Source organism: Urocampus carinirostris, chromosome 9 (assembly GCF_059441175.1).
Source record: "Urocampus carinirostris isolate Australia breed hairy pipefish chromosome 9, RoL_Ucar_1.0, whole genome shotgun sequence".
In the NCBI taxonomy this organism is placed as follows: Eukaryota; Metazoa; Chordata; class Actinopteri; order Syngnathiformes; family Syngnathidae; genus Urocampus; species Urocampus carinirostris.
Window position 1 is genome coordinate 18597511 of NC_142357.1, and position 22950 is coordinate 18620460.

General features: G+C 38.4%; 1 protein-coding gene, 1 long non-coding RNA gene and 1 pseudogene across 3 annotated transcripts in view; 2 read left to right on the top strand and 1 right to left on the bottom strand.

Moving 5' to 3' along the window:
• arhgef6 (Rac/Cdc42 guanine nucleotide exchange factor 6) overlaps window positions 1-21012 on the top strand; it is a 28483-nt gene extending 7471 nt beyond the window's left edge. The window contains exons 4-22 of one of the 2 annotated variants that reach the window (XM_088344758.1): window positions 4828-4949; window positions 5114-5324; window positions 5496-5548; window positions 5758-5852; window positions 6480-6575; window positions 6754-6876; window positions 9753-9891; window positions 9978-10037; window positions 10923-11069; window positions 12413-12499; window positions 12776-12857; window positions 12950-13065; window positions 13182-13361; window positions 14010-14030; window positions 16082-16178; window positions 16527-16613; window positions 16703-16802; window positions 17179-17233; window positions 17847-21012. In XM_088344758.1, coding sequence (XP_088200884.1) covers window positions 4828-4949; window positions 5114-5324; window positions 5496-5548; window positions 5758-5852; window positions 6480-6575; window positions 6754-6876; window positions 9753-9891; window positions 9978-10037; window positions 10923-11069; window positions 12413-12499; window positions 12776-12857; window positions 12950-13065; window positions 13182-13361; window positions 14010-14030; window positions 16082-16178; window positions 16527-16613; window positions 16703-16802; window positions 17179-17233; window positions 17847-18002 — 2027 coding nt within the window. In that variant the 3' untranslated portion in view covers window positions 18003-21012. The remainder of the gene's footprint in view (window positions 1-4827; window positions 4950-5113; window positions 5325-5495; window positions 5549-5757; window positions 5853-6479; window positions 6576-6753; window positions 6877-9752; window positions 9892-9977; window positions 10038-10922; window positions 11070-12412; window positions 12500-12775; window positions 12858-12949; window positions 13066-13181; window positions 13362-14009; window positions 14031-16081; window positions 16179-16526; window positions 16614-16702; window positions 16803-17178; window positions 17234-17846) is intronic. The other variant, XM_088344760.1, reaches the window with a different exon arrangement.
• LOC148359492 (uncharacterized) lies at window positions 643-14267 on the bottom strand. The gene is made up of 4 exons (XR_015851426.1): window positions 13853-14267; window positions 9945-10057; window positions 9741-9873; window positions 643-2763 (listed from the first exon to the last, which is right to left on the bottom strand). It is a non-coding gene; the product is annotated as an uncharacterized LOC148359492 (long non-coding RNA).
• LOC148359493 (U2 spliceosomal RNA) lies at window positions 14503-14643 on the top strand (annotated as a pseudogene).
• Window positions 21013-22950: the final 1938 nt, after the last annotated feature.

Below are 22950 nucleotides of genomic sequence, written 5' to 3' on the forward strand. Positions count from 1 at the left end.
AAATATTTACAGGACTATGTCCCAAAAAAACGAAAGTTCTTTATTTTCTGTAATAGAATAAAAAATGAATACAACTTCAACTTTCTATATTCATTAAGGATCAACTGTATTGTTTCAAGTCTTTTATTGTTTTAACATTGCGTATTCTGGCAAAAACTAACTAGAAAATGTCTTAAACTGTCTTAAAATTTAAGACGATTGTGAAAATGTATACTTGAAGGCTGTAAGCCGTAATAAGCAATATTAAAATTACAAGACTTTCAATATTTCAGTTTTTTTGTGATGAACAAGAACAAGTGTCACCAACTTAGCTGAGGACTTCTTTTTGTTATCGACTAGCTTGAAGGGTTACTAATTTGATACGCATTCCTAAAATAACAACTCATGTTATGGTTATGTATCTACTATGTCATTACCAGGTTATAATTATTAGAAGTGCAATTGGCCCAGTGAATCTCTAAAACATTATGTCAGTCAGAAATAGTATTTCCTAGGAAATTCTAGTGACCCATTACTGGTATTTTTAATACCTGTCCGCAGGCTACTCAGGTGTTCTTGGTGTTACCTCGTGTCCACGGGAATCACATTGGAGACCCCTGATCTAAAATGGATGATGTTTTTTTTTTTTTTTTTTTGAATGAATGAATGAATGAATGAAAACTTTATTTCCAACATTAAAACAGGACAAAAACAATGAGTCAACAACAAAATAATGTCAATAATAATAATAATGATAATGTGTTTTTTTTCATTGCATAACAGAAAATACAGAACTGTATCACAATATTCAAATTTTCTGACGGTCCTGAATGCAGATATTTAATGTTTGTAACAGAGTAATTAGATGATGAACAGCTTTCAAGATGGTTACATATATTTCAAACTGATTTGAAGTGTTAACTCAAAAGTTAACATGCTTAAACTTTAAAGATACATTATAAATTATTTGACTGTATTCTCTGATGCAAACAAAAAACAGTTCCGGATGAGCACAGTGTAGCAGCAAGAACATGTCGGCGACTACTAGAAATGGATTCTGCTATGTTAGAGGAATAGACATTTCGAGACCTATTAATGTTTATAAAAAATAACACTGGTATGATAATTTGAAATATCTTTGCCTATTATTCAAATCAATATATATTTTTTTTACGGAATGAAGGTTTTTTTTTCGTACCACTAGGAGGCACTAAACATTACACACTGTCCTTTTAAGATAAACAGTTTTGACTCAAGTTGAAGCCTACTTAGCTAAAACTTGAATGCAAGAGTAAAAGCTGTAATGCAATGCAAAAGTAAATTGTCGTGTATTCTTTTTCTTCGCTTAGTTAAATGAATTTTCTAATTTGATGGTACTGCATGCTGTTATGTACCGTAGTCAGCTGATTCACAAGTGAAACAAGGGGCATGAGTGTTTTGCTTTTTCGATCTGTATTGCAGCAAAAGGTACCACTCAGTAGGTTAGGAGGAAACGACCCAATCTGTGTTGCTCAATTTGTGTCATGCAACATTTGATCTAGCTGATTGGCTTTGCTTGCCTAGGCCAGCTGGTGTGACTTTTTCTGTCGTGCTGGGTGCCATATTTAACTGCTGTGCTGGATGCACGCTCACTAATATCCTGCTCTGTTCGTTTTCTGAATAAATCAGTTTGGTTTTACCCTGAATTAATAATGTGAAATTCAATATTCTCTCATGACTCTGATGGAGATACACACACACACACACACACACATTTAAGGATGCAGCACTTTGAAATGTTCTCAATGGTTTGAGGTTAATTGTTCCGACAATGAGAATGGGTCTCAGTTGACTTTCTTTCCTTACTTATTATTATTTTGCCAGAGTTTTTTTGTCAGCAAAAATCCTGTGCATGTCATCAAAGCCCTTTGCAGAATATCAAATACTGTATAGGATGCCATTCCATTTGTACACTTCTTAACTTCCATCCATCCATCCATCCATTATCTGCCCCGCTTATCCTCAGTAGGGTCGCGGGGGTGCTGGAGCCCATCCTAGCTATCTTCGGGCAGTGGACAGGGGACACCCTGAACTGGTTGCCAGCCAGTCGCAGGGCACACAGGGACAGACAATTCACCCGCTCATTCACACCTTGGGACAATTTGGACCGGCCAATTAACCTGACATGCATGTTTTTGAAATGTGTGAGGAAACCGGAGTGCCTGGAGGAAACCCACGCAAGCGCGGGGAGAACATGCAAACTCCACACAGAAAGGTTTGATCTCATGACCTCAGAACTGTGCCGTACACGTGCTATACACTGCGCCGCCGTGCTGCCCACTTCTTCTTAACTTCCTTTTACAAAAATAATATTGTGATTCGTTGAAACAGTGCACTTTTCAGCCTGTTCCTTCAGCCCTGTTTAAGGTCATAGTGGGTTTGTAATCTTAATGCAAGATATTTTGTCAAAATAACAGTAATAAAATGAGCACCCTATAAGCATGGATTTTAAATCTAACTGTAAATGAATTCAGTTTTACACTTCATAGCCCTATATTTCTTTATAAAATCTTAAACTGGTGCTGGCAATACAAATGTTTAACTCAAGTTGATGCTTGGGCCATTGGCAAGATTTTATAAGGATTAATTTAAAATCTTCTTGCCAATTTTACTAAATGGCCCAGATATTGTTAGAGAGTACTCGTGGGGAATAAGAAACTGAAACAGAAGCTGCAGTGTCCTTGTAGTGAGCCACAGTGGAGATCATACTGGCATGAGGCATCACGATATGCTGGGCACACGGCTCTAGACAGGCAAACCATACATAGAGTAATTAACACAGCCCAGAAAATCATCGGCTGGTTTCTGTACAGTGTGGAGAACGTAGCCGGCTCGCGATACCACAACAGGGCTAACAACTCTATAAAGGACTTCTCTCACCCTGGTCCGTATTAGGGTGGTCCTTATTTTTCGACTTTTAAAATTTCATGCTCTGACCCCTTGAATATGTTCCAATATATACAAAACGTAATTAGGCAAAGTTTCATCAAAATCAAAGGATATTTAGAGGTCGCTCAAGGCCTCTGAAATTTTGGTATGAAAAATAAGGATTTTTCGCACATTATATCAGACCTAGTGTACAAAGTTACTTGTAACTTTTCTTGTGTTACAATTATAAGCAATGGACTGAAATTGGATGTTCTAAAACGGCGTACACATAGGGTTAAGATTTCCGTTTTTTCTCGAAAATTGCCAAAATTTTACCATTTTGGGAAATTTCAAAGTCGTTGAGCTACCTCTAAATATTATCCAAATTGTTCAAAATTGCACACAGTGTGTTTTTATCGATATAAGAACATATGCGGGGGGTCAGAGCCCAATATTTCAAAAAAAATTTTTTCGACCCCCATTAAGGACCACCCTAGTCCGTATGTCTTTGACCTGCTGCCCTATGGAAGATGTTACATATTCCTCAGAACAATGACTAACAGGCCCAGAGACGGTTTCTTCCTGTGAAGTTTAAACTTTAGTAGACACTCATAATTAGGAGAAAAGAGACCAATTGGTGTTCAACTTTTAAGGAGACCAGGGGAGAGAAGCCTTCTGATGAGAGAATTCCATTCCCCTTTCTGAAGCCCTTCCCTGAGCCCCCTCTTTTTATTAAATCTTTAATATTACAAAATACAGATCAGCCCAAAGAGGTTTGGAAATTAAAGAAAGGCAACATGATTGACCGGTAGCGAAAGTTATGTAATAGTCAAAACAACAAACAACAGTGTGCAATAATGGTCAAAATAGGGCCATCACAATCCTAAACAAGCACACAAGACTGTGAACGAAATACAGATCATGTCTATTTATAGAAATATGTTGCTGCTTATGTTATAGCACTATTTTTCATTGAATTGTTGTTTTAATGCACTTAGAATTTGGGCCAGTCTACAAGCACTACATTGTGAATGTTTGCTCATTTATCTTGACATTCTTTTTTCTAATCTTATTTGTCTCTTCTAAGTGGTTTATCCCATGTTTAGTGTGGCGTGCTGCGTTTAATCTCATAAACAATATTCACTTCAAGGTTATCAATGACAATTAAGACAATTCCAAATTGTATTGTATTTTGGAATTTGCAACTGCATCAATATACATTTTATTTTGTTTACAAAAGGTCCAACTCCTTGCATTGTCTTGAAGGCTATACAGAAACCTTTGAATTTTTGTATTTACAAATATTTTCATTTTAAGAATATTTTGTTGAAATGCATTCAAAGTTCATTTTTGAAATTTTAAAACAAATCCAACGTTGACCATTTTTAATGAAATTGAATCAATAATAGTAATCCGTATTAATTATCAGCTCTTATTGTTTTAATAGAAAAGTGTTGGTAAATTCTCCCGAGGTGCATCAGTCACCAGTCCAATAAGAGGCTTTTGTATCTTCTATCTTGTGATCGTTCTTTTTCTCAAACATTCGCTTCTTAGGCCTGTTAAAGGGAGTAGCGTTCAGTTGGCTAACCAGTAGTTAAAGAAATATCCACGTAGAGACCACAAGGAGAACATGCAAAATTCATCACAAGGCTGCAACTTGGACTCGAACAGCAAACTTGAAAAATGATGCCGTTGTCTGCTAACCACAATTTCCTCATGTTGCCCAATTCTTAAAGCCTCACTGTGAAACTTTTACAGCTGAAGAGAGAGCTAAATGGTAATACAGCTTAGGCTTCAGTTCATGCCAAAGCGCCTGAATTTAGACGTCAATGGTACAATTGTCAAGAAGACAACCACATCCGAAGCCTAGTGTTCTTAAAACTACAATTCGGGTAAGACGAGCGAACAAGATAACAGAGGCTGCATATTTTCTGTCCACAGACAGCGCTGCAGAAAGGTCATGTCCGCAGTCCAGCACCCAATCACTTAGTCAGACGGCGTCCCTGCACACAAGCTCCTCTGCCAAGTCCAAAACCTCTCTGCGGCGACGTTCCAAATCTGCAGTATGTTCTTCCGCCTGCTTTTGTCCTGTTAAAATCTTTTCTATGCTAGTAAAAAACATATAGGGATATTCACCTTTCTATTTTAATTCAGTATTAATCTGAGAGCTTCTGGGCTTTGCAACATTGCCTCATTTGACTTTCTCATATAAACACCCACATGACAGGAGATGTCAGAAAACGGCAGCAGCGGCAGTGGGCAGCTGTTGGTGAAGGCCCGCTTCAACTTTAAGCAGAACAACGAAGATGAGCTCTCATTCAGCAAAGGTGACGTCATAGTCGTAACACGGCAGGAAGAAGGCGGCTGGTGGGAAGGTAACCTCAACGGAAAGACGGGATGGTTCCCCAGCAACTATGTGCGGGAGATCAAGGCCTGCGGTAAGTCCAATGCTGCGCCCGTGGCTTTCTTAAAACATTGGATTTTGATTTTAAGTTTTAAAATCCACAAAATTAACATTTTTTTAACCAATTAAGGGGTAAATCAGTTATTTCTGGTTACACATCTGTTGCATTAGCATTAAGTCTTGTGCTGTCAATATGTTTTCTTAGAGAAAGCAGTGTCCCCTAAAGGAGCTCAGCTGACCAAAAGCTACTACAACGTGGTGAGTTAACTGCAAAAATACATTGCTGGATATTCCATTTATTTTCTTCCTTATATTTATTCAGTAAATGCCAATGAGTGGTGGTAAATTCAAGAATGAAAATGTACAATATGCAAAATGATAAATATTCAACAAAGTAACTATCACAAATTAAAATTATTTAGTGATTTTACATATAAGAGAGTTATTAATTCTTCAGTTTGTTTTAGGTTGTGCAGGACATATTGGAACACGAGCGAGAGTTTGTCAAAGAGCTGCAAATGCTGCTGAGCTGCTACCTGCGACCGTTACAAGCGAATGACAAGTAAGTGTGATAACATAGGTGTTTTTTTTAGCCTGGCACAAAGATGATTCATTTTTGGCTGGCTCTAAACTAAAGACTATTGTATCATTTTTTGTATTATCTGTGGGGTGCACCAGTAATCTCAAACTAGCACCCTATTCCCAACATACACACACATTCTATTCCACAACCCAATCTAGAAATGGGACCTGTTTATGAGATGGTAACTTCTCTAATTGAATAATTGCTTTGGGGAAAAAAATCCTGCTGGTCGAAAAATTCATTTTGACACCAAAACAACATCATATTGGCTGCCAGAAGAGAGCAGGGTTATCTTATGTTTTGTAACCACATTGTTGGAAAAAGAACCCTCCTAAAATACCTCAATAATTAAATCAATAATAAAAAAAATTAAGGATGTCTAGGGCATGACATATTTTGCTGGGGCAGAATTGTAACAAAAATATCTTTGTGATTGTTCTGTCCTTATCATTTCAATAAAGCTGTATCCAATTATCCAAGACATTGTCATCAACACAACCATTTTGCAAGTCCTTGGAAACAAAACCAGAGCAATTGTGGTCGTCACATTTGTTACTTTCAGATGCCTTTTGAGTGACTTCATGTTCAATGACTGTGTTTGTGAAGGGTAAGCAGCGTTGACAGCGCCACCTTGTGTGGAAACCTTGAAGAGATCCTCAGCTTCCAGCAGGGCCTGGTTGTCTCTTTGGAAGAATGTATCAAGTAAGACAGCATCTATTGATGCATTCCAATCTTGATGGCGGAACGATTATGTCATCTTTAGTAACGACATCTGTGATAGTAAAACTCGTTTGCTTTAGTTTCCATATGCTTGCTCTCTTTATTGATCTAATTTGTCTCTCCACTTTTCTGACCTTGTCTTTGTCTGATGCCATGTCAGAGTCGCAGAAGGCCAACAGCGACTGGCTGGATGTTTCCTAAATGTGATGGGTCAGATCAAGTCTCTTTACCTGGCCTACTGCTCAAGTCACCCGTCAGCTGTCTGCATTCTTACAGATCATAGGTCAGCAACATTCAAATCCTCATGTTTTTACAGCACCAAAGTATGCATTTTTGTTATGATTTCATTGTGTAAATCCGTTGAAGATCATAAACAAAATATTGATGCATAGTGATGTGCTTAAACTATTTGATTTACATGATTTCATAAAGTACAATACTGTTACTTTAACTGATTTTTAAATGATTTTTTTTGTTCTATTGTGTTAACAATTATATAAATTTCTGTTCATATTAATGAAGAGAATTCCAGATCTTAACTGTCCTTCTGAACTGTATCTCATTTGATGCAAAGGGATACCTAATGGTATTGACTGTTGCAGAACGACTTTAAGACACTACGTGTCATGCTGTGATTCTTACAGTCTTAGTAACGTTGACAAGACTTCATCATATCTGTTGACATAATACCTATTTGTATTTTAACTGCCATCCTGTTGAAATAATGAAGACCGACAGATATTTTATTGCTGAATTGTAACAGTGGTATTAATGATAGAAACAAACAACAGATTAAAACACTTGTTGTATAATTATACTTTTTTAAATCAATACCATGTATTATCTTGATTTGAAATCAAAATGGTTATTAAAGGGTATTCATTCTGTATATGTACTAAAAATCCATAACTTAAAAAATAAATAAAAAAAGATTAATATAATGCTTGTACGCGCTACTTAATAGAATAGTCTTTATAGTCATTGTTAACAATGTCGTGAAAATTGTTTGCAACAAAATTATACATGTAACTCCAGCATCAACAAAATATACAAATAAAAATAAAAGAATGTCCGGTTATATAGGCAAAATAGTTACAAGGCCTTGGGCTACGAATCTTGCGGTTAAGTCAAGTCATGTTTATTTGTATAGCACTTAATCACAAAAAGTCTCAAAGGGCTGAACAGACCACAGATTATTGCAAACCACAAACTATTATTACACAATCCCCTGATCTAAAACCTACAAGAGGGCAAGGAAAAACTCAAAAACCTCAACATGAGGAAAAAGGGATCCAACCAACCAGTTACAAGGTAGTGCTTGAAGACTCACATAAGTTCTAAGTGCAATTTTCTATCAAATGAAAAGTATAGCAATAGCATTTAGTATTAAACTCATTTTAAAATACAACAAGATATTTTTTTCACAGTCTTGCACACTTGTTTTGGGTGTGATGGTCCCAAGTGCCATACAATGATTATTCATATTCGAAAATAATCAATTTGATTTATGAGACAAGTATTTCAATACAGTATAGTACAGGGAGTGCAGAATTATTAGGCAAGTTGTATTTTTGAGGATTAATTTTATTATTGAACAACAACCATGTTCTTAATGAACCCAAAAGTCTCATTAATATCAAAGCTGAATATTTTGGAAGTTGGAGTGGGGCTTTTTTAGTTTTAGCTATTTTAGGAGGATATCTGTGTGTGCAGGTGACTATTACTGTGCATAATTATTAGGCAACTTAACAAAAAACAAATGTATACCCATTTCAATTATTTATTTTCATCAGGGAAACCAATATAACAGCTCAACATTCACAAATATACATTTCTGACATTCAAAAACAAAACAAAAACAAATCAGTGACCAATATAGCCACCTTTCTTTGCAAGGACACTCAAAAGCCTGCCATCCATGGATTCTGTCAGTGCTTTGATCTGTTCCCGATCAACATTGCGTGCAGCAGCAACCACAGCCTCCCAGACACTGTTCAGAGAGGTGTACTGTTTTCCCTCCATGTAAATCTCACATTTGATGAGGGACCACAGGTTCTCTATGGGGTTCAGATCAGGTGAACAAGGAGGTCATGTCATTAGTTTTTCTTCTTTTAGACCCTTTCTTGCCAGCCACGCTGTGGAGTACTTGGATGCGTGTGATGGAGCGTTGTCCTGCATGAAAATCATGTTTTTCTTGAAGGATGCGGACTTCTTCCTGTACCACTGCTTGAAGAAGGTGTCTTCCAGAAACTGGCAGTAGGACTGGGAGTTGAGCTTGAGTCCATCCTCAACCCGAAAAGGCCCCACAAGCTCATCTTTGATGATACCAGCCCATACCAGTACCCCACCTCCACCTTGCTGGCGTCTGAGGCGGACTGGAGCTCTCTGCCCTTTACCGATCCAGCCACGGGCCCATCCATCTGGCCCATCAAGACTCACTCTCATTTCATCAGTCCATAAAACCTTAGAAAAATCCGTCTTGAGATTTTTCTTGGCCCAGTCTTGACGTTTCAGCTTGTGTGTCTTGTTCAGTGGTGGTCGTTTTTCAGCCTTTCTTACCTTGGCCATGTCTCTGAGTATTGCACACCTTGTGCTTTTGGGCACTCCAGTGATGTTGCAGCTCTGAAATATGGCAAAACTGGTGGCAAGTGGCATCTTGGCAGCTGTACGCTTGACTTTTCTCAGTTCAAGGGCAGTTATTTTGCGCCTTGGTTTTTCTACACGCTTCTTGCGACCATGTTGACTATTTTGAATGTAACGCTTGATTGTTCGATGATCACGCTTCAGAAGCTTGGCAATTTTAAGAGTGCTGCATCCCTCTGCAGGATATCTCACTATTTTTGACTTTTCAGAGCCTGTCAAGTCCCTCTTCTGACCCATTTTGCCAAAGGAAAGGAAGTTGCCTAATAATTATGCACACCTGATATAGGGTGTTGATGTCATTAGACCACACCCCTTCTCATTACAGAGATGCACATCACCTGATATGCTTAATTGGTAGTAGGCTTTCGAGCCTATACAGCTTGGAGTAAGACAACATGCATAAAGAGGATGATGTGGTCAAAATACTCATTTGCCTAATAATTCTGCACTCCCTGTATTGCCTTCCAATTATTAAATATTACCATTACTTAAAGTCTTGTGTACCTCAACCTTTAGTGAAGACCTCGATAAGTTCATGGAGAGTCAAGGAGCCATCGCTCCGGGCATCCTGACGCTGACCACCAGCCTCAGCAAGCCTTTCATGAGACTGGACAAGTACCCCACCCTCCTGCAGGAGCTGGAAAGGCATGTGGAGGTAGTGATACATCCTCGGATAGAAATTGAATGTCTTCTTGCACAAACGTCAACCTTAGATATTCATGTTCCATGTACTCCCCACAGGAAGCACACCCAGACTTCTCCGACATTGTTAAGGCCACTGCAGCATTCAGAAGTTTAGTGGTGAGCATGTGTCATTACAGCTGAAAGTTGGAAATGTTCATATGTCAAGTCAAGTCATGTTCATTTGTATAGCCCTTAATCCCAAGGAGTCTCAAAGGGCTGCACAGACAACAGATTAATGCAAACTACAGACTCTTATTACACCATCCCATGATCCAAAACCTACACAAGGGTAAAGAAAAACTAAAACACCTAAAATATAGGTTATTAAGCTATAGAATAGAAGTGTGTTTTAAGCCTCGATTTTAACAGTTCCACTGAGGTTGCAGATAAGGGAATCAACAGGCATATTTTTTGTGGAATCTATGTCTTTTTGTTCTTTTTTACCTGTCACTTTATTGTGAGATGCCAAATATAGTTTGTAATGAAACCCCAAATGTTAGCAAAGTACTATGTTTAGAATGCCAAGATCACGATATGTGAAATGTCATTGTTTATATTATTTAAACAAACAAACAAACAACTTATTTATTTCAAAATTCATTGCTGTATATGTCGTCTAGGGTTTGGTCCATATTGTTTATCATAATTTCCTTATTTTCGCAGTCATTATTTTGTCTATTTAAGATTGAATATGGACTCCAGAATGTTTTACTTTTTGAGCTTTCTCATTTCAACTAACAATAGTTACATTTTGAGAACAGTAATTTAATGTTGGGATTTACTTTTCAGTCACCCTTCATAGACTGTTGTGCAAAACTTTGGGGTTACTTGAACATGTCTTAATGCTTTTACAAGTCATAGGAAAGCACATTATTTTTTTTAAACTCTCCTGTTAATATTTCTTCCAAAAAGGACATTTCTTAATGACCCAAAACATTCGATAAGTAGTGATTGCTTGTTAAGTATTTGTTGAAGTATTTTTTTGATTATTTTCTCCTTTAGGCACAGTGCCAGGACTTGCGAAAGCGCAAAAACCTAGAACTGCAAATCATGTCGGAACAGGTTCGCGGCTGGGAAGGAGACAGCATGAAGAGTCTGGGTCATGTGCTTTACATGTCCCAGGTCCACATGAAGACGGGTTCCAGCGAGGTGCGCTTATGGATATATTTGTAAAAGGTTGTAAAAAGTCCTGCAATGTATGCTTCAACTTCAAATGTGAAAGCCAAGTTGCTCAACATAATAGAGCGACATTGTTTATTTGTTTGGGTTTTCATTGGAGGGTCTGATTTGATGTGGGGGCATTAAGAAAAAATATAACAGAATAGATTAAAATACTTTTTATAAAAACGTAACAAACACCTAACTATTACAGGTTTCATTGTTTAATCAGTCATGTTGGCATCATTGTCCTCCGAATGGTTCCCTTTTTCACATGCATTGTAAAGTTTCATCAATAGTACAACATTTATAACAGTAAAAATACAAAAGCAACCAAAATAAGTGGCTATATTGTGATATACAGTGCCATGAAAAGTATTAGCCCCCTTCCTGATTTCTGGGTTTTTTACATATTTATCACTCACAAAGTTTTCAAAACCTCAAACCAATTTTAATACCACACAAAAACAACCCAAGAAAATAAAAGATGCCGTTTTTAAATGTTGATTCTATCTATTAAGGCACAAAAACAAAACTTATCGGGCCCCTTGCGGAAAAAGTGATTGCCCACCCGAACCTAATAGTGAGTTGGGCCACCTTTTGGCAGTGATAACAGTCATCAAACATTTACGATAATTGGTATTGAGTCTTTTACAATCGTGTGAAGGACTTTTGGCCCACTTTTCTTTGCAAAATTGTTCGAAATCTGCCATATTGGAGGTTTTTCTAGCATGAAGTCCCCATTCAAGGTCACACCACAGCATTTCTATCAGATTTAAATCTGGACTTTGACTTGGCCATTCCAGAACCTTCTTCTTTTTTTGAGCCATTCATAGGTGGACTTGCTGGTGCATTTCAGATCATTGTTCTGTTGCTTGAGTTTGAGGGCACAAACTGATGGCTGGACGTTGTCCTTCAGAATTTTTTGTTAACCACCAGAATTAATTATTCCGTCAACCACAGCAAGTTGTTCTCATCTTGAGACAGCAGGGCAGCATTGCCCACCTCACTATTAGTTTCAGGGGACAATTACCTTTTTACATAGGGCCAGATAGATTTCGATTTTTGGTGCCTTGATAACTGGAATCAACATTTAAAAACTAAATTTTGTGTTTTCTTTGGTTGTCTTTGTTTAATATTAAAATTTGTTTGATGATCTGAAACCTTTGTGAGTGATACATATGCAAAAAACACGGAAATCAGCAAGGGGAAGAATATTTTTTCACAGCATTGTACCAGAAACAGAATTTGACATCAGTTTTACAGTGATTAAATTGACTGATTTACCTCCTGCTGTATAAAACCTCATATCGTGACGATAGCGTGTCTTTCAGGATAGAGATGAGCGTTACCTGATCCTTTTCCCCAACGTGCTAGTGATGCTCTCCACCAGCCCACGGATGAGTGGCTTCATTTATCAGGCAAGCGCTGATTCTATTTATTATTTGCTTAAATAGAAGTCATGCATAACGTTTTTTTTAGAGAGAATGTGTCCATATAACTTGTTCAAAACCTATTTTGTAGAGTGGTTCAACAAAACCCAACTCATTTTTTAACAAAAGGGAGTTGGTCGAATATTGCACAATGGTACAACACCAGTAAAAATTACAGTGAATTAATGATGATACTTATGCAAACTGGAAGCTTCGGATTGATTTAAAATATATCTTTTTTTCCTTTTTCATTTCCTCTGTCAGGGGAGATTGTCACTGACGGGTACCACTGTAACAAGACACATGGAGGATGCGGACAATGCGCATTTTGCTTTTGAAATAACAGGTTTGTTAGTACTAAGGCAAATGTTGAGCAATAGTGGATGTAGTTTTTTTTCTGGACTAGTTTTGCTAAAAGGAACCACATGCGTTATGCAGGAAGCATGATAGAGCGAGTGATGGTGTTTTGCAGCAGTGCCCAAGAGCTGCAGGATTGGCTGGAACACCTACATCCGTTCAGCAAAGGAGGCAGCCCTGCAGGCACCATTTTGAAGGTTTGAGCTTGAGCGAAACTCGGGCTATGCCTTTTGGCATGTGCATTATGCAAATCGCGACATCATAAGCCTTCATCCCTGAATGCACTGTTTTGCATTTTGTTTTCATCTTGCAGACAGTGGAGGGCAAGCCACTTAGCATGGTGGGCGCCCCAAACCATTTGTCACACCTTGGCAGTTTCAGCTCTGTGAACCGTGGACCCCTGGAGCCACCAAAAACGAGCAAGCCCTGGTCACTCAGCTGCCTACGCCCGGCACCTCCCCTCAAACCCTCTGCCGCGTTGGGCTACAAAGAGGTATCATGTTGCAAAGGAAGCTATTTTTTTTTGCTTATTTGCTAGGTTTGTTCATGTGGGTGTTAAAATAACATGAGTTCCAAGTCATATGTGATAGATTCATTGGACATGTAAAATGATTCCTTGATGTGATTGTAAAATTGTCATATTAGTGTGCCAACTTGTATTGCAGGACTATAGTTCTCATCTAAAATAATAGTCTTATTTCTTATTTTTTAATTCTTAATTTATTTGTTTTTAATTACTAGGTAATTTATTTTTTATTTTTCAATTTGTTGATTACTACAATTATTGCAATTTATTAACAGATCCGCCGTGAACCAAAGTGTAATATATTTATAATTAGTTTGCACAGTCAGTACAATATTAACATAACGTAGTTTCTTTTGAATGCCCCTTTTCGTACTTGCATGTCCACCGTCCATCAAACAAAATGCAACTACGCAATCTGAATGTAGTTGAATCAATAAATAGCATCATTGTTTACTCACAATCCATATCTTCACCTCCATTTTTAGTACATGCAGACTGACAAAATCGGAGAGTAGTTTCTGTGGTGCTCAAACGTCGACACTATATCCGATGGCCACTTTCTCCTGTCATTTGTTCATGCCTTTCTTTTCTCTTTTTCCATTCTGTCTTCTGTAGAGGATGTCTTATATCATGAAGGTAAGGTTAGATTTTTGCGTCTGTGTGTGTGTTAATGGGGCTGGTGGTGTGCCCTTGAGTCAATGTGTTAAAAAACATCCATCCTTCCTCAATGTGGTTTCCTGTGAAAGCCTACATGCTTGCAGTGTTCTTTCTTTCCTATATTAAATCCTCTTTATCCATTTAATAGCAAAGCTTCAAACAAGCCTGCACAAAAATGATAGTTATAAGAGTTTGACTATCATTATGTGAAGGGTTTTTTCGACTCTTTTCAACACCAATGGTGAGATCAAACGTTTAAGCCACCAGTCAACTCCTGATGTCTTTGTGATGTCACTACATTAATCATGTATTAGTCATAAGTATGCTCTTTGATTGGCCATTATATTTACACAAGTATTTCTTTATCTACACTTGACTCTAGTTTTTTTAATTGTTCATCTGCTTCACGACCAGAAACAGCTAGGACCTTATTTTTACCGTTAAAGCTAGGACCTTATCTTTACCGTTTGGTTGAGATGTCACAAAGCTATGATCTTTGATTTTTGCAACTCGGAGATGGCATAGGAGCTTGCTCTGTCCACTCCACGCAACGGCCCGGTATTGCAGTACCTCCGGGAACGGTGCATTCGCAATGATCGCAGCAAGGCTTTAGGGCTAGGACCTTAGCTTGGCCTTTTGGCTAAGAGTAAGTGTCCCGGCTCCTAGGCTTTGTAGCGTATTATGAACTGACCGATAACGGATAATGGATAATGATTTATGAACAAGCTAAATAACCCTTAAAACCCCCCCCCCCCCCTCTATGGTTTTACAAAGCGGCGCTGCCACGAGCGGCTGCCTTTTCCAGCAGCTGCCCAACTGTTTTATTGTCTGCTCCTATCTTCGGTGTTTTTTCTTCCCGTTTTGACAACTACACTATGGATTACTTCTATCCTATGGACATGGGTTTTAACGCACAAGAAATGCGTGTATTTCAACTCCTTGCCCTGAGGAATTCTCGTGCCGGCGTGATGAAGGGGCCCATGGTGGAAGAAAAGCCGAAGCTAGCGAAGCGGCTAGCGGCGTTATAAGTCTTCGGTACCATCCGTAATCATGGTAAATGCGAATTCACGACCAAATAAGATCATCGAGTGCTTTTAGAAAACATCGAAGCGCACAGGGAGCGCAGTTGCTGTGTTTTGCGGAAACGTGGCTCACGTTTAGCATTCCGGACGCTAACGTGTAGCCACCCGGAGCCACCTGGAGAAATCCGGCTTCAACGTCGCTAAACAGAGACATGAAAGCCGGGGGGAATCGGAGAGGAGGCGGACTTGCACGAGGTGGTGTATCCCTGGATTTTCACAAAGAAAAGATTTCCATCTGCCGCAGGAATGTCGAACTTTTGGACTGGCGTGACGTCATCCACTCCGCTACAAGCACCCTCGGGCATCATGTTAATCTGTTAATAAACAACGGGGTAGACTGCTGGAAGTGTGAATTTCCCTACGGAGATGAATAAAGTATCTATCTATCTATCTATCTATCTATCTATCTATCTATCTATTAAGTACAGTGGTGTTTTCTTTTATTATTTTAGTTAACGTTTCATTTTTGTGAAGTTGGGCCGTAATAACGCCATTTCCATTCAAAATTTAGGCTTCATTCTATGTTTGACAATAGAATGTTGTGTGTACGGCCACAGAACATCTTTAATTCCAGTTGTTGAGTGATCATACTTTCTCCGAGATGATAAGAAAAAACGTCAAAATGTTAAATTCTGCTTCTTCATTGCTTTGAAAACATGCCCTGTATCGTAAAGTTCTTGTGTTTCGGTACTGACTCCTGTTCAACGCCTTTAATGTGATGACACATTGTAGTGAAATCCATTCCCCATTTCCCAAAATGCGATTTAGCCGCAGGAAAAGTGCAGATTTCTGCCTGCTTTGGTCTCATCACAGCTGTTGCCTTGTGCTTGCTGCCTTTTCATCCTTTTATGTCTCTCAGAGCTTGTGCAGTTATTTTTGTTTGCAGTCTATGCTATTTTTCAGAGGAGTTCAGGAGAATCACCAACTACCTTGTTTTTGTTCACGCAGGACTCCAGCAAGAGCCCGCGGCCCATAAAAAAGTTCCTGCCTGGAAATCGGAAGAAGGAAAGGAAGCCTTCAGATGACGACGTTCACACCAGAAGAAGTAGGACTCATAAAAACTGTGATTTTTTTTTTTCATATCTGTTATTGTTGAAGTGGAGCACTAACTGTTAAGTAAATTCACATTGTTTGAAATTATGATGCAGTGGATTTGGGTCTAGCACCATTGCACATTTGTATGTTGGTTTGAGTACTTGAGATAAAAACGGGTTTAAATATAAAACATTCCTCCTATATCCCAAAATGTAAGTAGCGTCCAAAACGTGCTACTAAATTGGATAAAATAAGATGAATTTGATCAGCATAGAGTTGTACAGATTCACAAAAATGTAAACATACAAGTCCTTGCAAATTAATCAATTTTGACTGATATAGGCTGAAATGTGTGCAGGTACAGTGGCTCTGGAAGAAGACGCTCAAATCTTGAGAGTTATTGAGGCCTACTGTACTGGAGCTAGCCTGCATTCCAGCACAACACGTATGTATCCATCCTTCGTTTTCACACTTCGACCTGTCAGGAGGCGCATAGGAATGTGCAACAAAATGTGTGTGGTTGATTGTGTGTAGCTGTGCGAAAGGAGTGTGTGCCTCAGGTGCTTCTTCCTGAAGAGGAGAAGATCATTGTAGAGGAGATGAAGAGCAACGGGCAAACGGTCATTGAGGAGAAGTAAGGACATGCCACTCATTTTTGAAACGATCATCAAAGTTACGTTGCTTTTTATCTCCATCCTTTCTCTTCATTGCCATACTAGCTTTTGAAGATTTGTCAGATATATATTTTTTAGAATTTGTTTGAATTTTTAAAGCTGTAAAAGTACACTCCATAATTCAGAGTTTTTTCTAATATTTTGTCCTTGTCTTAAAGGTAGAAATGAGAAATTATGTTGACAAATGTTGATGTATAATGGTTTGAAGTTTTCCTCAAGTTCAAAATCCAAACCCAATTATGTGCACATTTTACTTCATTGATTTAGCTAGTAAACTTACTTTTAGCAATAATTCCTGGCCTAAGGTGAATACTACTTTTTCCCTCTTTTTTTCAGGAGTCTAGTTGATGCAGTATATGCTTTAAAGGATGAAGTCCATGAACTCAAAAAGGTATGAGCTGCTATTGTTATATTGACTTGAGAATATTTTGGTGATACATGATGGCACCTGGACTAACCATCACCATTTTAATATACACAGTGGATTCTAATTTTTTAAGTCTTTCTTATGTAGAAGATATTTAAAATGTATATTTTTTTTGCGTTATGAAACTATCATTAAATCTTTAACAGTGTTATTATTTGTGTGAGCCACTGTTCGGTCGCAATTTTAATTCACCGTTTTGCTTTGTCAAAATTCATGAGTCAAGTCACTTTTTTTGGTATAAGCGCTTAATCACAAAAAAGAAACGGTAACAGAGCGCTCTGTTATTCTCCGCGTAGATGTATGTCATTATTGTCCATCCCCCTATGCACAAATAAAAAGCAGACACACAATGCTCATTGAGGAGAAACAAAATATGCAGCAAAACTCTTCATTTTTTTGTCCCCATTAAAAACAAAAGTGAACCTTTTGTGCCATGGTTTAACAGGTACTTGTGAACATGACTAAGTAATGTAAAATACATTTTTTGGTCAAAATCTTCCACTTTGCTTTACAAAATACAAAGGAAACGTGATTAAAACCCCTCTTGGCGATTTGCCATCTGCCTTCACCGTGACAGGAAAACAAATGGATGAAGCAGTTTCTGGAGGAGGAACAAAAGTCCCGCAAAGAGCTGGAGAGAGTGGTGAGAAAGCTGGCCAAGCAGAAGAACGACTGCGCGTGGGACGAGGGGGGCGGAGGAGTAGGAGGAGGAGGAGGAGGCGGCGGCCACTGAACACAGAAAAAGCTACCTGTGCATGCGTGTGTTTATCTTTGTATGCGTGCCGGTCAAAGTGCAGAATGCAGATGGAGCTATGCATCACAGTCCAAATGCATATGCTAGCGCTCTGTCAGTATTTTTTTACCTTTATTTAGCCATGGCACATATTCGACAATGGTTACAGCATGGCGACACACAGTAATGCCTCGCACCCTTGTTAATTATATAATAACCCCAGCCACAAATGTGCTTACAGTGTGTATTGAAACCAGAGGTAATTGAGGTATCCTAAATTTTACTGGCGATATGCATTTTTAAATAAAATGACTCAATTCCTTTCAACATAGATTAGTTACAGTGCCTTACGATCGTTTTGGCCCCTCCGGAAACTTTTTGTCATTTTGCCACATTTCAGGCTTCAAAACAAATTATTTCAACATTTATGTTATATTTAAAACGGGAAAAAAAAAACATGAAAAGTAGGTGTTGCAAAAATATTGGGCCCCTGTTCTCTCAACTCAGCCAAATGACGCCAGAAGTTCCCTAATAACTTCTGAAAGATCCCATGTTGACCTAAATGACTATGACAAACAGAGTGAATTAGGTCTCAATCAAAATGCAACTGCTCTGTGTTGGACTCGCAGAGGTCTGTGAAAATAGACACTGGAAAACAGACAGCGTTATGAAGACCAAAGAACACACCAAGCAGGTCCGAAATAAAGTTACACAAATGTTTATGGCAAGAATGGGATACAATAAGATCTTGCAGCATACACATAGCACCGTGTGATCAAAAATATCAAAATGGAGAGAGTATAAAACCACTACAAAACTACCAAGATCTGACCGTCCCTTTAAACATTCAGCCCAACCAAGGAGAAAACTAATCAGAAAAGCAAACAAGGGATAATTATTACATTGAGTGAATTGCATGCATACACAGCTAAGGTGGGACAATCTGTGTATAAGATGACTATTAATTGGTAATTGCATTCTGCATAAGTTGAACCTTTATGGAATAATGTCAAGAAGAAAACCCTTTCTGAAAGAATACCATAAAAAGACCCATTTGAAGTTTGCAATAAGCCACATAAGAGACACAAATAACATGTGGAACAAGGTGCTCTGGTCAGACGAGACTAAAGTGATCTTAATTGATTTAACCAAATACAAAAGGTTACATTTGGCATAAGAGTAACACTGCAGATTACCCTGAATTCACCACTGTCAAACATGCTAGTTGCAGCATCATGTTCCAGGGGTTCCTTTTCTTCAGCAGGGACTGGGAAGATGGTTAGACCTTATGGGAAGAGAAATGAGAATAGGGGCACAGGTTCACCTTCCAACAGGACAATGGATCTAAATATAAATCAAAATCTACAATAGAATGATTTAAAACTAACAGTATAAACGTGTTAGAATAGCCAAACCAGAGTCCAGACCTCAAAACCTAGAGAACATTGGTGGAAAGATCTGGAAAATACTGTCCACAAACGATCAACATTAAACCTTAAGCCGTTTTGTAAGGAAAAATTGGCACAAATTTCTGTTTCAGGATGTGCAAAACCTATCGAGACATACGCAAAAAGACTTGTGGCTGTTATCGCATCAAAAGGAGATACATACAACCTATTAACTCAAAGGGGGCCAGTATTTTTGCAACTCCTGCTTTCCTCTTTTTAAAAAATTGTTAGCTCAATAGTTATATTGGATACATTTGGTTTCTTTTCCCGATTCTGTGTCGCATGTTGTTGACTCTTAGAAAGCGTGTTAAAATGTTTATAAGTTTGAAGCCTGAAATATGGCAACATGTCAAAACTAAAATTGACTGTTCTGTCGCGACTTAAGGTACTTTGGATAATTAGCTTAGAAAAAAAAACAACCAAACCTAACCTTGATCATTACTAGGATATATTGCCTTGAATTTTGAATGTCTGTGACCACCCACCCAATTGCATTTTCACACCACTTTACCACTATGAACAGGTTTCAACCAGTAAGTGGAATTGCAAGTAAAACCAATAAACGAGCTCTTGGTAGCCCTGCTACCTTTTTAGGCTTGCATTTTTGGAATTGTTCAAATCCGTTCAGGTATGCCGTTTTTTGAGTTCTCCTGTTACATCGTCAAGCATTTCTCAGTATTTCCATGATTTAAAAGAAAATTATTGAGCTTTTAGAGCATACAAATATTAATATGTGGATTATATGTAATTTGGGGCTTAATTCATATGAAAATCTCCCCTATCAATGTTAGATGTGACTCTTGAAATCAAAATCTGCACAATCATTTGATTTGGAACGTTCCTGCTACAAGGGTGTAGCACTGTAAATATATGCAACACGTAAATCACGATTATAGACCTAGGCTTGACAAACGTGAGTACGAGAAAAATGTTTTTTTATTTCTAAAATATATTGATACGCTTGGATTTTTGAAAAGCTTTATTTATTTATTTGTTGTGTCTTACTCTTTGAAATACTTTCAAATTAGCAAACATGAAAAGTTGAAAAAAAATTTATATTTTGCGTTCATATTGCAAGTCATTATTGATATAATAGCCATGCTGAAAAGTGCCTCCAGATGAGTTGTTAATGGGAACTAAATTATCCCGTGTTGTTTTAATCAAAATGTTGTCGTACTATGACAAAAAATAGTGCAAGAAAGCAATAATGCAAAGAGACTTGCAGTTTTAACAGAACTTAAAGATGTGCACAGGTCCCAAATTTCATCGTCATACGATCGGTACAAGGCCGCATGTGTCTTGCTCAAGAGCACTGTTGCAATGTAAATGCAAGAGACAGGCACTCTCTTTTTTCCCTCAGTATACTCGTTTTTTTTTTTTTTAATGGCTTATGTCTGCAGCCTCGCTGAGCACTTCAACGCAGTGGGAATTTTCATTTCACTCTAAGTCTGCTTTTAAAGATTCTATGCAATTATTTTTTATTGAATCGTTGCATTTTTTTTCTATAAGCACTCTGTACTTTACCTTGACATTCTTTTATTAAAAAAAAAAGAAAAGATAAAGCTTGGTTTGTTTTAGTGAAAGGAAATTGTCTGTTTTTGTGTTTTCCAAATGTCTGCTGATTATGCAGGAAGTCCTACAACATTAGATGATGCAAGCAAATTGGATTGAGAACTTACAACTTTTTCATTTACAGTGAAGAAAATACGTATTTGAACACCCTGCAATTTTGCTATTTCTCCCATTTAGAAATTATAGAGGCGTCTGAAACTTTCACCGTAGGTGCATGTCCACTGTGAGAGAGATAAACTAAAAAGAAAAATCCAGTAATCAGAATGCATGAATTTTTAAGCATATTTGTGTTGTACAGTTGCGAATAAGTATTTGAACACCTGTGTATCTTCTAAAATTCTGACCCTGAAAGATCTGTTAGTCCGCCCATTAAAAGTCCACCTGCACTCTGTATCATCCTGAATCAGATGCACTTGTTTGAGGTCGTGAGCTATATAAAGACACCTGTCCACCCCATACAATCAACTTGTAACATGGCGAAGACCAAAGAGCTGTCCATAGAAACCGGAGACAAAATTGTACACCTCCACAAGGCTGGAAATGGCTACAATTGCCAAGAATTGGTGAAAAAATTGTCCACTGTTGGAGCAATCATTAGAAATTGAAAGATGGTCAATCTTAATCGGAGTGGAGCCCCATGCATGATATCACCTTGTGGGGTCTCATTCTACAGGGGCACCATAGAGAGTATCCTGACCAGCTGTATCTCTGTGTGGTGTGGAGGCTGCAGCGCTACCGACTGGGGTAGTGTGAGGAGGGTAACGAGGACAGCAGAGAAAATAATCGGGACTTCACTTCCCTCCATTCAGGACATTGGCCAGAAGCGCTGCCTATCCCATGCTAAGAACATTATCGGGGACCCCTCTCACCCCCATCATGGACTGTTCACTCTGCTAGCCTCTGGGAAGAGGTACTGCAGTGTGCGGTGCAGGACCACCAGGTTCCGCAGTAGTCTAGTCCCCCTGGCCATTAGACTGTTAAATGGTCAATCTAACATATAGTTAACCTAAATCTTAACGGCTGCAAATCTGACTTTTTGCACTACTGGCAGTTCTTTATAGCTTGCCACTCCTTGCACATTTGCTCTCTGCACTATTGTACTTACAGCGTTACTGTTACAGTGTTAATGTTACTGTTTACCTGACTTGTTAACCTGAATGCCCATTTTGCACATCTGGTTAGCTACTCCTCTTGCACTATCGGCACTATGGTATGGTAAAATACTATACGTAGCCATAATACAATACAACTTTTACTATATCTGTACATTCGAGGAAACTGTGCGGGTCAGATGTATCGACATTTCGTTCTGTATACACGTGTACTAGAATGACAATAAAGTAGATCTGAATCTGAATCAATGATTCTAAGAAAGGTGACGAATAAGCCCGGACTACACGACAGGAGTTGGTCAATGACCTGAAAAGAACTCGGACCAACGTTTCCAAGGTTACTGTAGTCAATACACTAGGACGTCATGGTTTGAAATCATGCGTGGCACGAAAGGTTCCCCTGCTTGAAATCAGAACATGTCAAGGCCCGTCTTAAGTTTGCATATGACCATTTGGATGATCTCAAACTTCGTGTTGCTCAGCGACACCCCAGAAACCTGACTGATCTAGAGAAGATCTTCGTGGAGGAGTGGGCCAAGATCCCTCCTGCAGTGTGCAAACCTGGTGAAGGACTACAACAGACGTTTGACCTGTGTTAGACGAAACAAGGACCGCCATACCAAATATTAACATTCATTTTCTTAGGTGTTCAAATACTTATTTGCAGCTGTATCACACAAATTGTCCCAAAAAATCATGCATTGTGATTTCTGGATTTTTCTTTTTAGTTTCTCTCTCTCACAGTGAACATGTACCTGCAATGAAAATTTCAGACCCTTCCATGATTAATTATGTTATAAATGAGAAAAAACATCA